The sequence below is a fragment of the Callorhinus ursinus genome, unplaced genomic scaffold (assembly GCF_003265705.2).
Source record: "Callorhinus ursinus isolate GAN/ISIS: 27379988/994484 unplaced genomic scaffold, GSC_fseal_2.0 scaffold40, whole genome shotgun sequence".
Taxonomy (NCBI): Eukaryota; Metazoa; Chordata; class Mammalia; order Carnivora; family Otariidae; genus Callorhinus; species Callorhinus ursinus.
This window is the reverse complement of record NW_027397102.1, coordinates 14,562,504-14,581,254: the sequence shown is the minus strand read 5'-3', so window position 1 is coordinate 14,581,254 and position 18,751 is coordinate 14,562,504. Positions and strand designations below refer to the sequence as shown.

General features: G+C 35.5%; 1 protein-coding gene across 4 annotated transcripts in view; it reads right to left on the bottom strand.

Moving 5' to 3' along the window:
* Nucleotides 1-18,751, bottom strand: part of LOC112828530 (protocadherin-11 X-linked) — a 639,354-nt gene that overhangs the window by 423,483 nt on the left and 197,120 nt on the right. For all 4 annotated transcript variants that reach the window (XM_073880940.1, XM_073880941.1, XM_073880942.1 and 1 more), the window contains exon 4: nucleotides 10,978-11,058. In XM_073880940.1, coding sequence (XP_073737041.1) covers nucleotides 10,978-11,058 — 81 coding nt within the window. The remainder of the gene's footprint in view (nucleotides 1-10,977; nucleotides 11,059-18,751) is intronic.

Genomic DNA, 18,751 nt, shown 5'->3' with positions numbered 1-18,751 from the left:
TCCCTGCTGGAGGGGCAGTGGCCCGACTGTGCCACGGATCACGGTTTATGGCAACCCCGAGCTGAGAGCCCACACCTTCGCTCCGTCTCTGCAGCTGGCTTCCCCGCTCCAATACCTGGGGGCTCTGCTGCACTCAGGCACCCCCAGTCTTTCTGTGACCCCGAGGGTCCTGAGACCACACTGTCCCGCGAGGGTTCCACCCCCTGCTTAGCCACTGGAGCGACGTCCCTCAGCGGAGCTGACTTCTAAAAGTTCCGATTTTGTGCTCCGCGGCTCTATCATTTGCCAGAAGCGGCCGACAGAGGCCCCCTCCCTGCCGTCTATCTTCCCGAATATCGCCTCGGATTCATTTCTCCGCACGTCCTACCTTCCAGTAAGTGGTCACTTTTCTGTTCAGAGAGTTGTTGCTATTCTTTTCTTCGATCTCCTGTTGAGTTCGTAGGTGTTCAGAATGGTTTGATCCCTATTCAGCTGAATTCCTGAGACCAGACGAAATCCAGGTCTCACTCCTCCACCATCTTGCCTGCATCCATCATTAGTTTTTGATATAGTGATCCATTATTCATTATATACCATCAGTAGATGGGCATTTTGGCTCATTCTACAATTAGACCACAGCATCCTTGTCAAATTTTGTTGTTTCCTGTGTTGTTAATTTCAGCCATTCTGACAGATGTGAGGTGGTATCTCATACTTTTAATTTGTATTTTCCTATTGATGACTGATGTTGAGCATCTTTTCACATGACTGTTAGACATCTCTATGTCTTCTTTGGAATAATGTCTATTCATATATTCTGCCCATAATATTATTATTATTATGATGATGATATTCAATTAGCCAACATATAGTGGAACATTAGTTTCTGATGTAGTGTTCAATGATTCATGAGTTGCATATAACATCCAGTGCTCATCACAACATGTGCCTTCCTTAATACCCACACCGGTTATCCCATTCCCCCATGCCCCTCACTTTGGTTGCTGGAGTCCTGAGTCTCTCATGGTTTGTCTCCTTCTGTGATTTCTTCCCATTCCAGTTTTCCCACCCTTCCCATATGGTCCTCTGTGCTCTTCCTTACATTCCACATATGAGTGAAACCATATGATTTTTGTTTTCCTCTGCTTGACTTATTTCACCTAGCATAATCCCCTCTAGTTCCATCCATGGTGATGCAAATGGTAGGTATTAATCTTTTCTGGTGGCTGAGTAATATTCCTTTTTTTTTTTTTAAAGATTTTATTTATTTATTTGAGAGGGAGAGCACGAGAGGGAAGAGGGTCAGAGGGAGAAGCAGACTCCCTGCTGAGCAGGGAGCCCGATGTGGGACTCGATCCCGGGACTCCATGATCATGACCTGAGCTAAAGGCAGTCGATTAACCAACTGAGCCACCCAGGCGCCCTGGTGGCTGAGTAATATTCTATTGAATATATGAACCATATCTTCTTTATCCATTCATCTATTGAAGGACATCTCAGCTCCTTCCACAGTTTGGCTATTGTGGACACTGATGCTATGAACATTGGGGTGCATATGTCCCTTCTTTTCACTATATCTGTATTTTTGGGGTAAATACCTAGTAGTGCAATTGCTGGGTTGTAGGGTAGCTCTATTTTTAATGTCTTGAGGAACCTCCATACTGTTTTCCAGAATGGCTGTACCAGCTTGCATTTCCACCAACAGTCTAAGAGGGTTCCCCTTTATCCACATCCTCACCAACACTTGTTGTTTCCTGCCTTGTTAATTTGTGCCATTCTAACTGGTATAAGGTGGTATCTCATTGTGGTTTTGATTTGTATTTCCCTGTTGGCTAATGATGTTGAACCTTTTTTCATGTGTCTGTTAGCCACCTGTATGTCTTCTTTGGAGAAGTATCTGTTCAAATCTTCTGCCCATTTCTTGACTGGATTATTTGTTTTTTGGGTATTAAGTTTGAGAAGTAATTTATACAACCTTGGATACCAGCCCTTTATCCATGTCATTTGCAAATATCTTCTCCCATTCCATGTGTTGCTTCTTAATTTGGTTGAAATTTTCCTTTGTTGCACAGAAACTTATTATTTTGATGAAGTCCCAAAAGTTCATTTTTGCTTTTGTTTCCCTTGACTTTAGAGATGTGTCTTGAAAGAAGTTGCTGTAGCTGAAGGTAAAGAGCTTACTGCCTATGTTCTCCTCTAGGATTTTGATGGATTACTGTCTCACATTGAGGTCTTTCATCCATTTTGACTTTAGCTTTGTGTATAGTATAAGAGAATGGTCCAGGTTCATTCTTTTGCATGTGGCTGTCCAATATTCCCAGCACTATTTCCTGAAGAGACTGTCATTTTTCCGTTGGATATTCTTTCCTGATTTGCCAAAGATTAGTTGACCATAGAGTTGAGGGTCCATTTCTGGGTTCTCTATTCTGTTCCATTGATCTGTGTGTCATTTTTTGTGCCAATACCATGTTGTCTTAATGATCACAGATTTGTTATATAGCTTGAAGTCAGGCATTGTGATGATACCAGCTTTGGTTTTCTTTTTCAACAATCCCCCAGCAATTTGGGGTCTTTTCTGGTTCCATACAAATTTTAGGATCGTTTGTTCCAGCTCTGTGAAAAATGTCAATTGTATTTTGGTAGGCATTGCATTGAAAGTATGTATTGCTCTGGGCAGCATAGACATTTTCACAATGTTTAATCTTCCAATCCATGAGCATGGAATGTTTTTCCATCTGTTTGTGTCTTCTTCAATTTCTTTCATAAGTGTTCTGTCATTTCTAGAGTATAGGTCCTTTATCTCTTTGGTTAGGATTATTCCTAGGTATCTTGTGGTTTTTGGTGCTATTGTAAATGGATTCTATTCCTTAATTTCTCCTTCTTTAGTCACATTGTTAGTGTATAGAAATGCAACTGATTTCTGTGGATTGATCTTGTATCCTGCCATGTTGCTGAATTGCTGTATGAGTTCTAGTAATTTGGGGGTGAAGTCTTTTGGGTTTTCCACATAAAGTATCATGTCATCTGTGAAGAGATGGAGTTTGACTTATGGTTTGCCAATTTGAATGTCTTTTATTTCTTTTTGTTTTCTGATTGCTGAGGCTAGAATTTCTACTACTATGTTGAACAATAGTGGTGAGAGTAGGAATCCCTGTCGTGTTCCTGATCTTAAGGGAAAAGCTCTCAGTTTTTCCCCATTGAGAATGATATTTCCTGCAGGCAGGTTTTTCATAGATGGCCTTTATGATATTGAGGTATGCTCTCATGTTCCCTCTATCTTTATACTTTGAAGAGTTTTAATCAAGAAAGGATGCTGTATTTTGTCAAATGCTTTTTCTGCATCAATTGAGAGTGTCATAATCTTGTCTCTTCTTTTTTTAATGTGCTCTATCACGTTGATTGATTTGCAAATGTTGAATGACACTTGCATCCCAGGAATCAATCCCACCTTGTCATGGTAGTTAATCCTTTTAATGTACTGTTGGATCCTATTCACTAGGATATTGTTGAGTATTTTGGCATCTATGTTCATCAGGGATATTGGTCTGTAATTCTTTTTGATGGAGTCTTTGCCTGGTTTTAGGATCAGGGTAATGCTGACCTCATGGAATGTGTTTGGAAGTTTTCCATCCATTTCTATTTTTTGAAACAGCTTCAGTAGAATAGGTGTTTTTTCTTCTTTAAATGTTTGGTAGAATTCCCCTGGGAAGCCATCTGGCCCTGGACTCTTGTTTTTTGAGAGATTTTTGATTACTGCTTCAATTTCGTTACTGGTTATTGGTCTACTCAGATTTTCTATTTCTTCCTGTTTCCGTCTTGGTAGTTTATAAGTGTCCAGGAATGCATTCATTTCTTCCAGATTGCCTAATTTGTTGGCATATAGCTGCTGGTAATAAGTTCTAAAATTGTCTCTATTTCCTTGGTGTTGGTGATGACCTTTCCCCTTTCATTCATGATTTTATTAATTTGGGTCCTTTCCCTTTTCTTTTGGATAAGTCTGTCCAGCAGTTTAGCAATTTTATTAATTATTTCAAAGAATTAGCTTCTAGTTTCATTGATCTGGTCTACTGTTCTTCTGCTTTCTATTTCATTGATTTCTGCTCTAATCTTTATTATTTCTCTTCTCCTGCTTGGTTTAGGCTTCACTTTCTCTTTTTTCTCCAGGTCCTTTCGGTGTAAGGTTAGTTTGTACATTAGGCATTTTTTAATTTTTTGAGAGAGGCTGGATGGCTATGTACTTCCCTCTTAGGACTGTCTTTGCAGATCCCATAGGTTTTGAATGTGTTTTCATTTTCATTGGTTTCAATGAATTCTTTAACTTCTTTAATTTCCTGGTTGACCCATTCATTCTTTTATTATTATTATTATTATTATTATTATTATTATTATTACATTCTGTTAGCCAATGTACAATACATCATTAGTTTTCCATGTACTGTTTAGGAGAATGCTCTTTAACTTCCACATGTTTGAGTTCCTTACAAATTTCTTCTTGTGGTTGAGTTCCAGTTTCAAAGCATTGTGGTCTGAATATATGCAGGGAATAATCTTAATCTTTAGTATCGCCTGAGACCTGATTTGTGACCCAGTTATGTGGTTTATTCTGAAGAAAGTTCCATGTGCACTTGAGAAGAATGAGTATTTGCTGTTTTAGGATAGAATGCTCTGTATATATCTACAAAGTCCATCTGGTCCAATGTGTCATTCAAAGCTCTTGTTTCCTTTTTGATCTTCTGCTTATATGATCTGTCTGTTGCTGTGAGTGGGGTGTTGAGGTCTCCTAATATTAATGTATTATTATCAATATGTTTCTTTATTTTGATTATTAATTGGTTTATGTAATTGGCTGCTCCCATGTTGGGGCATCGATATTTACAGTTGTTTGATCTTCTTATTGGATAGACCCTTTAAGTATGATACAGTATTCCTGTACATCTCTTACTACAGTCTTTGGTTTAAAATCTAATTTGTCTGGTATGAGGATTGCAACCCTACCTTACTTTTGAGGTCCATTGGCATGGTAAATATTTTTTCATCCCCTCACTTTCAATCTGGAGGTGTCTTTTGGTTCAAAATCTTTTGGTTTAGTCAGCATATGGATGGGTCCTGCCTTGTAATCTAACCTGAAACCATGTGTCTTTTGATGGGAGGATTCAGCCCATTTACATTCAGAGTAACATAGTGTTATTGTATTGCCTGTAAAGTCCCTGTTTCTGTAGATTGTCTCTGTTACTTTCTGGTCTATATTACTCTTGGGGTCTCTCTTCACTTACAGAATCCCCCTTATGTCTTGCAGGGCTGTCTTGGTGGTCACATATTCTTTCAGTTTCTGTCTGTTGTGGAAGCTCTTTATCTCTCCATCCATTCTGAATGGCAGTCTTGCTAGATAAAGTATTCTTGGCTTCATGTCCTTCTCATTTAGTACCCTGAATATATCATGCCAGCCCTTTTTGGCTTGCCAGGTTTCTGTGGATAAGTCTGATGTTATCCTGATGTTCCTCCCTCCATATATAAGGAATCTGCTCTCCCTAGCTACTCTCAGAATAGTTTATTTGATTGTAAGATTTGCAAGATTCACTACTGCATTTCAGGGTGTTGATTTATTTTTATTGATTTTGGGAGGGTTCCTCTCTGCCTCTTGGACATGAATGCTTGTTTCCTTCCCCAGATTAGGGAAATTATCAGCTATGATTTGCTCAGATATACCTTCTAGCCCTCTCTGTCTCTCTGCTCCCTCGGGGGTCCCAGTAATTCTGACATTGGAATATTTCATGGCATCCTTATTCTCTCCAATCATTTTTTCATGGTCTACTAGCTGTCTATTTCTGGTTTCCTCAACTTCTCCCTTTCCATCAACTTATGTTCTAAATCACTTATTCTCTCTTCTACCTCATTTCCCCTGGCTATTAGAGTATCCAGTTTAGACTGCATTTCATTCATAGCATTTTTACATTCGGCCTGATTAGATCTCATTTCTGCCCTTAGAGTTTCTATGTTGTCACTGTTGCTTTTTTCAAGCCTATATATTGACTTTATGACTGCTATCGTGAATTCTATCTCTCATTCTTACTTATATCATTTGGATTATCTCTATGGCAGAGAACACTGTCTCTTATGCTTTTTTTGTGTGAGTTCCTCCGTCTTGTCATTCTGTCCAGAGAATGATGGGTGGGCGAATGAACAGAGTCAAAAATATCAACATGACCTAAGCAAGATGCACCCTAACAAAATCCAGAGTGGTCGGAAGGAACCACAGGAAAACAAAGTCAAAATTAAACACAAGAATAAAATTTTTTAAAAAGTGGGAGGAGGGGAAGAGGGAGTATAATTTCACAGTGTGGACAAAGCAGAGTGTTCCACCTGTTCCTGGGTTAACTTTGGTCTGTGTGTTAGAAGACACAACATCCCAAAATTGCAAGGAAAGTAATTCATATATATATATTATATATATATTCATATATATAATATATATAATATATAAAGATAAAATGGAAGAGAATGAAAAAAGGACTAAAATGAAGCACATATCTATTAAAAATGTAGATTGAAAAAATACAAGTTAAAAACGACTATGAAATATAAATTGGTATAATAAACATCTAGTTGAAATGAGAAAAAGTATAAAAAAAGACAAAGCATAAGAAAAAGAAAGAAAAAAATAATTTTATCTGCAAAATAAATGAGTTGTGAGGCAATACCTGGAGCTCAATGTACTATTTTCCCCTGGAGTTGGAATTTTACAGTCTTGTATAATCCATAGGATTGTCATCCACCTGTTTTTCCAGCCTGTCTTCTGGGGGAGGGGCATGCTGCACTGTTTCTCAGGTATCCTTGCCTGGGCAGAGTTGTCCCACCCCTGTCAGGGGGATGGACTCAGTGGAAACGGTCCTCTGTGTGGCTCTTGTTCCTGTAGGCAACAAAAACTGCAGCTTCTCGAGCTGCAGGCCCATGGCAACTCTCTCAAAGGTAGTCCCAGGGGCCCAAGAGTGCCACTGTCCTTTGTGACTCTAAAACTGTGAGCTACCATGGGCTCTCTTGTGCACCCAAAGCTCCTGGATCATGTCTGGGTGCCACCCTAATGTCCTTTCTGGGCTGCTACCGCCCTGTGAGCTTTTGCTTGGCCACCAGTGCAGGTTCCAGTCTTTTTCAGGCTGCTCAGGAAAAGAGCAATTACCGACCCGCCCAGTTCGTGGTTTATGGCAATCTCACCATAACCTGCTTCCTGGCTCCACTGCTCAGGCACTTTACGGTTCAGGCACCCCCGTTTCCTCTGTGGCTCTTTGGCTCCCAAGACCACAATGACTTACCTAGAATTCTGCCTTTTTATTTCCAGAGTCCCTTTCAGAGAAGGATGTCTCTCACTAGACCAGATTTTTAAGGGTTCTGATTTTGCACTCGTGTTATATTATGTTCCAGGAGCCAGTTTATGGAGGCTCCCTCCCCCTTCTGTTTATCTTCTGATAGCTCCCCACAGGTTCACGACTCTGCACATCCTACCTTGCAAAAAGCAGTCACTCTTCTGCTTGTAGAGATCCAGATCTATATTCTTATATCTCAGGCTGATTTTGTGTGTGTTCAAAACGGTTTGATAGATATCTAGCTAAATGCAGGGGACCAGTTGAAACAGGATCCCCTACTCCTCCACTATCTTGCCTCCTCTCTCTATTCTGCAGATTTTTTAACTGGATTATTTGTTTTTTGGTCTTGAGTTCTTGAGTTTGATAAGTTCTTTTTTAATTTATTTTTAAATAATTTTTATTGTTATGTTAATCATCATACCTCATTAGTTTTTGTTGTAGTGTTCCATGATTCATTGTTTGTGCATAACACCCAGTGCTCCATGCAGAATGTGCCCTCCTTAATACCCATCACCAGGCTAACCCATCCTCTCACCTCCTCTCCTCTAGAACTCTCAGTTTGTTTCTCAGAGTCCATAGTCTCGCGTGGTTCGTCTCCCCCTCTGATTTCCCCCCTCATTTTTCCTTTCCTGCTATCTTCTTTTTTTTAACATATATTATTTGTTCCAGAGGTACAGGTCTGTGATTCAGCAGTCTTACACAATTCACAATGCTCACCATAGCACATACCCTTCCCATGTCTCCCCAAAAAAGATATCTTTTCCCCTTTCTGAAGATTGCCTTTTAGTTTTGTTGACTGTTTCCTTTGCTGTGTAGAAGCTTTCTATCTTGATGAAGTCCCAATAGTTTATTTTTGCTTTGGGTTCCCTTGCCTCAGATGTATCTAGTAAAAAGTTGCTAAGGCTGATGTCAAAGAGGTTACTGCCTGTGTTCTCCTCTAGGACTTTCATGACTTTCTGTCTCCCATTTAGGTCTTTCATTCATTTTGAATTTATTTTTGTGTATGGTTTAATAAAATGGTCCAGTTTCATTCTTCTGCATGTTGCTGCCCACTTTTCCCAGGAGCATTTGTTGAAGAGATTGTCTTTTTACTATTGGATATTCTTTCCTTGATTATTGCTTTTTAAATATTGCAAATATATATCTTGTCAAATAAGATACTTCATAAGTAACCATAAAAGATTATTCATAATACAAATATTTTCTTCAAACTTTACAAAGGCAAGCACAATGTTTATCAAAAAAATGTTGAAAAGTACTTATCTGTATCAAATGCATAGTAATACTATATATTTTAATCCAACACTCTATGAAATATTTTAATTTTTAACTGAAGTCTCAGAGTGTAAGGACACTCAAGGCTGTCAGATACTTAAAAGACTTACTTAACTAAAACAGCCTCAAGCAAAAAGCACCCCCTATATAAGGAATGGATGTGTCTCTAAAAAGATTTTAAGTTCCAGATGAAAGCATCAGTAATTGGGCATAAATTAGCACAGTTAATTACATTGCATTCCATTTAGTAGAATACAATAAAAAATAATTGCTTGAACATATATATATATATATATATATATATATAGTTGATAGAGCATCTTCTTACTCATAAAGAGTGTTACATAATAATGTCTAATTCCATTTGACTTCTATTTATCCCTGTCATACCCTATGTCACACTGGTTGTTCAGATTTTTGGAACTTAAAGTACACTCTTTAAAATTATGTACTTTTCTTCAAAACTGCTATTCTGAAGACTGCAGTAGATTCTTTTAACTTCCTGAAAACACTTTCTAAAAATGTGGAACAATTATATATAGCAAATGCTTTCAAAATTTAAAGAACTGCAATAGATTCTTAATTGAGAATACAAATGTAGATGATATTACCTATATTCCATATCCTTACCAATTTTTGTGAGACTGAATCAGAAGTGCAAGGCTTGAAAATCAGTTTGAAATTTGGCAAAACTTCACCAAGTCAGACTTGAGTAATTTAAAACTTGTAACAATTTGGACAGTTCCCAGCTTGTAATGTTCCTTTATTTGATTAATCATTTTTCCCTGTAGTGAATATATTAACTCTGTAACTCTTCCTCAAAGCATAAATTAACTTTGTAGAATATTGTAGAATGTTATTTTTTTTAAAGATTTTATTTATTTATTTGAGAGAACGAGAATGAGAGAGAGAGAGCACATGAGAGGGGGGAGGGTCAGAGGGAGAAGCAGACTCCCTGCTGAGCAGGGAGCCTGATGTGGGACTCGATCCCGGGACTCCAGGATCATGACCTGAGCCGAAGGCAGTCGCTTAACCAACTGAGCCACCCAGGCGCCCTGTAGAATGTTATTTTTACAGAACACATGAATTTCATAAATTTCAGAAACACACATGAAATAAATAATAAACAAATGTTATTTTCTTTTCATCATTATGGGGGATAGAAGCATAAAAATATTCACCTTTAGCCCAGAATGCTGACCTATAACCTACATAGTTTTGATAAGGATCAAATAACTGCTGGGTGCTACATTCTTAAAGGGTCTCATGATGGCCTGTATGTCTCACTGATAGTTAATATTGTACTGAATGATAAACACCAGAGAAATCTTGGAAAAATGGTTTTATGAGTAGAAATTTGAAGAAAACATTTATGATATAATACTCCCTGCATGTCCCCACCCACTCAAGCAGTATGCATATAACCACTAGCTTCATACAGCAAAAGTTCAGCTCTTTCTGACCATGGGTCTTGTCCCTGTGCTACTTCAATAAACTTATTAAGTTGCACTGTGAAATGTCTCAAGAATTCTTTCTTGACTCTCATGTTCAATGATCCTGCAACAATTATAGTTGTTTTTTGTTTTTTAACATTGTACTTAAGCATTATTTTTCTACATTTTCTAAATGTATATGTTTTGCAAAAAATGAAAGGCATATGAAAATAACTGGGTAGAGTTCAATTTATGGTTATTAACTTGGCACCCAAAGGGTAAGATTCAGAACCTTCACTTTATTAAAAATAGTAAGTAAACCAGCCACAAAATAAGAAATAGTGTAAAAATATTTAGATATTGGTCTGCTCACTCTGTTTTTGAAGATCCCTTAATGGTCTCTGCTTAGCAAAAAAATTGAGATTGGATTTGTTAGTCAAATTTTGAGCTGTTATGATTGAAATGAGTAGAAGTGTTTTTCTTTCTTTTTTTTGAAGTACCTTATAACTTAATTTAAAAAAATCAAACTGGTTTCCACCTGAACTGATTTTAGTGAAGTTTCACTAAAATTTGCCTAATTAGCATACAAATTTCCCTATATTAAATCATATTATAAACAGCAGTTGTCATTTTTTTCAATCCAAAAATCTCAAAAGTAGACTTAAAAATCAGTGGAATAGGCAATCATTCAGAAAATACTTTTTGAGGAATGCTTGTACCTTATTCAACAAATAAATGAACTCAACTATCATTAGCAAACAACACTAGGAAGAAACATGTATTTACTGTCATATTTTTACACTAGAGTCTGGCACAAAACCATCTAAAGAAACTTCATGGAACACACATTGAGAAACATAATTTAAGAATATTTCTTGTACATTCATAAAAATCAAAGGGAATAGAAAAATATCAAGTGTTTCCTTTCATACCTGTGGTTGGGGATGAATCCAGATCTCCGCAGTTGTTGACTCTTTCACCGGGGTGTGAGATCGTACAACCTCCTTCATTGGCTTTAAAAGGAGAAAAAAATACAAGTATTTTTTCAGTGGTTTGTTAAAAGTGAAAAATGTAGCGCATTTCATACATGCATGAAATATGGGTAAATAAAATAGTGCCTGTGTAAATCTCTGTATGTATCATAGTTATTGAAGTGTTGTAATATGACAGGCAAAACGCTAGACACTAGGAATAGAGAGAGAAAAAAAATTTCTCTTGGAGCTTAAATTTCACTCTAACTTTTAAGTGTTCCATTAAACATATGAATGGAAATGTAGAGGGCAATTTAAAATATTTAAATGGATAAAATTTAAGCTGGGGAGATTTTTCACTCCAGTGCTGTTATAACTCAATGTGTTCAACAGCTTGTATTTATGAATTCACCATGGTCTAAAATTAAAACCTATCCTGTTTGCCAGCACATCACAAATTTGCTGCCTAACATAAAAATATATTTAATAAGTACCAAGAAATTTCTGAACCAATACAAAGATATTAACCTACCAACCCAGAATAATTATCAAGGTCTTGAAAATATAATGATTTTATCCATTGAATTTTCTTCAGGACTTAGAGTATGTTCTCTGTTTTTAAAATAATGAACACATGCTATACACATTTTCTGTATATTTGGTTTTAGTATATGGGTAAAGGATTTGATAAAAAGTTATCATTTGATCTGTGAAAAAGAAAGATTTTTCAAGAAGCTGAAAAAACGCAATGAATGTTAATAGTTTTCATGCTATAATAGCAGAGTTGAGTAGTGTATCTGAGATCTTATGTCACACTCTCAGAACTTCGTACTGTTGTTTGGTGTGCTACAAATTACAGTGATACAATTATTTGACAGTGTTTTGAAGGAGGGCAGATTTTGTCACCCCAAAATGTGTTTCTTTGGCATAAAGATTATCTTAGGTTGATCACTTTTAAGAAAAAGCAAACATAAGAAAACCTCTAAAAACTGAGTAGAAGTTACCCTTTCATGAGAAATACTATATTTATAAGGGAAATCTCCTTTTGTAAGGATGTTTCCTTCTCTGTACCTGCAAGAGAAAGGTGACCAAATTTTTAGCAACTCATCATTGGAGAAGGCAACAAACTTAAACCTGCATAACAGATTCTTTACTTGTTTACTGTGCTCTTCCTGGTAACCTTCCTTAAATGTTTCACCCACCCACCCACCCCAAAATCTTTTGTCTTTACCTGAAGATGGATTTAAGGTAATGTCTTGGGCCACTTCAGAAAGTTATTCAGTTTTTCTGGGTATCCTCCATGTATATAGGAAGCATACATATTATTAAACTTTTGTTTGTTTTTCTCCTGTTAATCTGTCTGTTACTACAGGAGGTCTCAGTTGAGAACTTATAAGTGTAGAGTGAAAATTATTTTTCCTTCCTCATAGTTTCAAGTACCCCACACATATCACCTTAATGTGAGTGTTTGTTTGTTTGTTTGTTTATTTATTTATTTATTTATTTATATTACTTGTGCATGACCATTATGTCAAATCAAGAAAAGAAGAGACAATCAGACTTGGAACATATACTTTTAAGGTCCAGTTGAGCAAGAATTATTTTGTTATCAAATTAAATGGCAAATCAGGTTTGTTATGCAATGACACTATGGTTGTGACAAAAAGAATACAGTACACACTGATATTACCAGACTGATCACTCATCACAATATCCCAACTCACAGGAAAACGACAGTCAAAAGAATTAAACAGTTAAAATGGAGCATCTCATCACAGCAGAATTTCTTCACAAAATGTTTTAAAAAAATGAAAATTAGACTGTGACCAAGGTAAGTTTCCAAAAGTCTCATTTGTTAGTCAGGCAGAGAAAAACATTTACCAATGGTGAACTAATTAAGTTGTGTTTGTTTACAACAGCTAAATAAATTTATCTAAAGAAAGTAAACTTAAGATTTTTAGCTTTTCAACAAATGCAGTTACTCAAAAAGTTGAGAACATTAAAAACAATATCAATACTGACTTTAAAAAAGTATGGGTAAACAATTCAACTGTTTTTTTTTTTTTTACTCTTCTTAATGAGTTAACAGATGTTACCAACAATGTTTAGCTGTTATTTACTTGAGGAAGCAATGCCAAGTTTGAAGTGACTAAAGAATTAGCCTCTATCAATGAATGTCTGTGTGGAACAGAACAGGCAAAAATATTTCCAATGAAGCTGAGAAAACACTAATTCAGTAAACCTTGAAGTGGGATCTGCTAAGAAGTGTTATAACTAATGGTGAGTAAAATATATGTGGCACATAAAAAAAGTTAGTTGGGCAAATTTATAAGGCTTGGGAAAATATAAGTCATCCAAAGCCTACAGTTATTTGTTGTATTACACATCAGCAGGTACTTTGTGGAAAATGTTTGAGTCTATCATGTGTAAGGTCAATAGTTGAGTTTCATTTACTATTGTTAATGGAACAATTGTTATTCTGTGAACTTTTGTCAAAAATACAAGTCGAATATCCTGACTTGCCCTACCACAGAAGCTGTTGGATGGTTTGGCAGTGGCAAAGCTTTACTGAGTTCTGTTTTTGTTTTTTGTTTGTTTGTTTGTTTTGAGCTCAAAGCCAACATTGAAATTTTGTCAAAGGAGAAGCACCCTTGACCACTATTATCAAACACTGAATTACTTTGGAAATTATTTTTTTGTTACAAACTTGTTAAAGTCTCTTAAAAAATCTAGTTAAAATTATAAGGTAATACAATGCTTATATATAAGACCTATACAGCAGTAAAGTCATTTTGATGACAACTGCAATTGTTTGAACAACAAGTAATGTCAAGTTACATTATATACTCCAGCATTGTGGAACAAATATGCAATTGAGGAGCTTTTACCTAACCTTCAATTCGAAATTATTAATCTTTGGGATGCCTGGGTGGCTCAGTCAGTTAAGCATCTGCCTTTGGCTCAGGTCATGATCCCAGGGTCCTGGGATTGAGTCCTGCATCAGGGTCTTTGCTCAGTGGGAAGCCTGCTTTTCCCTCCGCTTTTCTCTCCTCCTGCTTGTGCTCTCTCTCTCTGACAAATAAATAAAATCTTTTTTAAAAAAGAAATTATCAATCTTCAGTGTGATGGCATGCTAAATGGAAAGTATGAAGAAAATAATCTAATAGAATACTTTACATGCCTTCTAAGAAATAGATATGTTGATATAAAACTACATGCTTATGGATTGATATCGGTATTTGGCAGTAACTATCTGTATGGAAAGACATTTCCAGAGATCAGATATACAAGTTCATTTATCTTATTAGGAGGTCTATATTACATAACAAATTGTACATAATTGATATTCAAATATCATCAATTGAAATTTTGTGGAAATTTGTTTTCTCGTGTTATAAAAATATGTATTCTGGCCCTTTACAGAAAAAGTTTGCTGACCCCCTATCTAGGGGAAAAAGAAAGACAGACTAATAACTGTGATTAATGGACAAGTCTGTAAAATAAGGCTGGTAGATATTAGATGCAGAGAGTGAAGAAGAGTTTTGTTGTTGTTGTAGTTGTTTGCATGAAAAGCAATATGGTCCAAGGCAAGAAACCCCAGGATGTGGTTAGTATAACTGGAGTGTCATAGAGATATAGCTGTATGGTGGGACAAACATATAAGAAAGTGAATTATCACATGCTCTTGATGGACTTGCAAAGTCAGCTGGTGATTTTATAGCCATACAATAAGCAAAGTAGAAACATTCAAATGTATTTGAGCAAAGTATTGTGTGCTACAGGACTTTCTAAGAAGATTTGTGCTAAGATCTCAGATTTAATTTTATTTTTAAACCAAGTCTCTTAGAGTTGCATTTCCCATGTACATTTTAAGCATCTGGTTTAAACATTTTCTGTCAATTGTGAGAAGTTTTATGTGTGTCTGGGCTGCACTCAAATGTATAATGCCATTTTCAGATGTCCACTGAATTAAGTAAAGATGGTATTTTTGGTGGCTAAATGTTTAAAGCTATGTGGATGTATTTTGTCCATTTAAATTTGGCAACTAAACATCTCTATTATATAATACACTTCAATATTCAAATGTTAGGAAAATTTATTGAATTTTGTTTTGCACAAAAAAGACAACTTAAGAGTAAAATAATACTCCCATCCCTGACAATGTTCTTCCCATTACTCCTCCCCCTTCCACCAAATCAAGTTATAAAACTAATAATGAGGAAATCATCTAATAAAATAGCTTCAATATAAAGAACTGCTGAGGATTAACTACAATGTAAATAGGAGAAATGGCAATTCTGAGAAATATTATTGCTCAAATACACTTATGCTTGACTTCTTTTTTAATTTTTAATTTTAAATTCCATTTAGTTAACATATGCTGTATTATTAGTTTCAGTGGTAGAATGTAATGATTCATCTGTTGCATATAACACCCAGTGCTCATTACTTCAAGTGCCCTCCTTAATGCCCATCACCCAACTACCCCATCCCCCCACACATGTCCCTTCCAGCAACCCTGTTTGTTTCTTATACTTAAGAGTTTCTTACAGTTTGCCTCCTTCCTTGTTTCCATCTTACTTTATTTTTCCTTCCCTTCTCCTATGTTCATCTCTTTTTGTTTCTTAAATTCCACATATTCCTGAAATAATATGGTATTTTTCTTTCTCTGACTGATATTTCACTTAGTATAATACCCTCTAGTTCCATCCATGTTGCTGCAAGTGGCAAGATTTCATTTTTTTATATGCTTGACTTCTTTAAGAAAATGAAACACAGTTCATTGATAATACCTGAGAAATAAAATGCACATCTGCATTTCTGTTTCCTTACATGTACCACATACTGAACCAAATTGTATTTTCCCTTTTTTTGGAATCTGATGTCAAGCTGTTAAGAAAAGGGTAAAGTGCTTTATAATTACTCTTTACAGATTTAAGTCTCATTTTAACCCAATTCATATTAAGAGAGTGCTCAAATAGTAAAAAGAGAGAAATACATCTTACCACTAATCTTAAAGAGTTTTGAGAAGTGCCACTGGCATTATTGCTAAAAATAAAAAAAAATACTTTCAAGAGAAGGATGGATAGATATTGAATCTTATTATTCCTGAGTCAAATATTACCAGTTGGTAGTTTAGACATCGGAAGGGAATTTGATGTAATTTTAAAATGTATTAAATCCTTTAAGTAATAATACATTATTTCACCAGTGATGCTTTGTTGGCCTAATGAAATAGACATATATGAAAAAAGGATGTTCATTTATATTATTTCACCTTTCAGAATCCAGAAATTTCATGGCTTAAAAATTGTCTGTATTCTATTTGAATAATTTTATTTATGATTGTGAGAAGAGACTGGCTCATAAGGAGCATTGATTCAAGTAAATGCCCCAAATTCTATGAAATCTCCCTCAATTTTTTTTGTTTGAGGCAAGAAGTAAGGAAATTTTCAGTCAAATTTCCATTCACAGAAATGTGAATTATAGCTCAAAATATGTACAGTGATATATCTTTTGTAATAAATGGGAACATATTTTCAGCTTCCAACATATTTAACCTTTCAGGAAAATAATAAACTGTTACAGATGATGTAAAAAAAAAAAGTAAAATTCACTTCCCAACATATAACTGTCTTGCAAAAAAATGCACCATAATGTGATTGAAACTTCTAAATCTGACAGGACGTTCTAACTGCTCTCAAATATTTTCCTGACTGTGTCACACACAGAATCTGAGCTTAGTGACTTTATGTGTTAACTGCATTGCTTAACTTGACTAATGCTTAAATTACTGGATGAGGTTAACTCAGACTGATTCAGTGATCATTTTAAGGACAAATGTGGATTATACCCTTTATTCTCCCGCTTGGAATTTTTATTGCCATTCAAACCTAATGGTGAGAAAATCATAGCTAGAATAAGATCATGATATTTCGGACTACAGTCTGAATATTACATTATTGTTTCAAAATATGGCAAAAAAAGAATCCAGAGGAGCTTCAGTGTATTTAGCAATTACATTTCTTTCTCAAATGTAACATGTTTTCTACTGAAAATATTAAGTATGATTCCATTTTCACAGTAATCATTCACACCCCAGGAATGTCATATATTGGACATTCTAAATTGTCACAGACATCACTTAATTTCAGTTACCAAAGACAACAAGTGAGTTTAACTTATAGATTATTTTTATTTTATTGCCATATAGTTGACATATTGACATGTTGGGGAGGAAGTCAAAGCATCATATGAAACATTTTTTGGAGAATCCTATTTAGTACTTATCAAAAAGATATGTGCCTAAAGACATATAAGTATATTGGTAATCTTTCTAATGATTACGTTTATAAAAATAGCCTCATTCTCATTTACTTCCGTATAAGAAATCAAGATTCTTACTATGGAAATAATATCCATCAAAACTATGGTAAAGTTCACAAATATGAAGTATAATTTGATGTTTATTTTTACCCACAATATACTTAGTTAAAGGATTGCACATTAAAAGCCTTGGGGAAAAAATCCTTTACTTTTTAAAATAAATTACAAGGCACATATTTCAATTGAAATGAATATACTCCAGAGAATTCCTGAAATAGGAAAAACCCTTAGTTGATTCTTACTCTCCTTAATGTTTCTTAAGGTCCTTCTCTCAAGCCTTTCTGTCTTACTATTAGCAGAGGTGATAATACTAAGGAGGAAAAGATAGGTTTTAAAATTTACTCAGCGATGTGGTGCAAATTTACTCAGCGATGTGGTACAACAGTAGAAAGGCAGGGCCTTGGAATCTGCATCTGGCTCTACATCTTACTTGTTTTATGAACCCTGTCAAGTTAAAGATGACTCTGTTTCATCATCTGTGAAATGAATATAAAATAAAGGCCTCTTAGAACCATTGTATTACACTGAGTTATTATAGTAAAGTGCCTGACACTTGAACTATTATGGATATATCTTCCATAATAACATGAAGTGAAAGACATTCAGAGCCAGCCACTTCATGGCTCCCCCTCTTCTTGCACCTCCATATTTTTGAAACTATAAATTCTAATTACTTACAAAAAGCATTTGTATATCTGAAAAATAAAAATTACCAAGAGCTGCAATAAAAAGCACAGTAATGTGATGGTTGAAGGTGGAGGTAATATGGAAGGCAGATGTTGGTTATTCTTTACTTTTACAATTCTTACATAACCTTTAACTGGGAGAAACCTCTTTCAATTATACATAAATTCCTCTTAGTTACATAAAAATAATTTGTGAATTTGGTTGGCATTCCAAAAAGTTGGTTTATAAAAGTGGAGAATTACTGAAATCAGAATTTGAGAACCAGTATTAATCATTTCTATGAATGCATAAAGATAAATAAAATAGACTTAAAGCCAATTGACTATTGGAAGTTTTAAAATGAATTGACTAATTAAATGTTATAGAATGCATCTAAATTTGCTTAAAAATAAATATTATTTTTTGATGAAAGCGAGAAGGAGAAGAGTTGGATTAAATACATTTAAACATAGAATTTGGTATTCAGTATTCATTTCAATTTTCAAGTATTCTTAAAAGTATTTTCTAAAAGTATTATACAGGGCGCCTGGGTGGCTCAGTTGGTTAAGCAACTGCCTTCGGCTCAAGTCATGATCCTGGAGTCCCAGGATCGAGTCCCACATCGGGCTCCCTGCTCAGTGGGGAGTCTGCTTCTCCCTCTGACCCTTGCCCCTCTCATGCT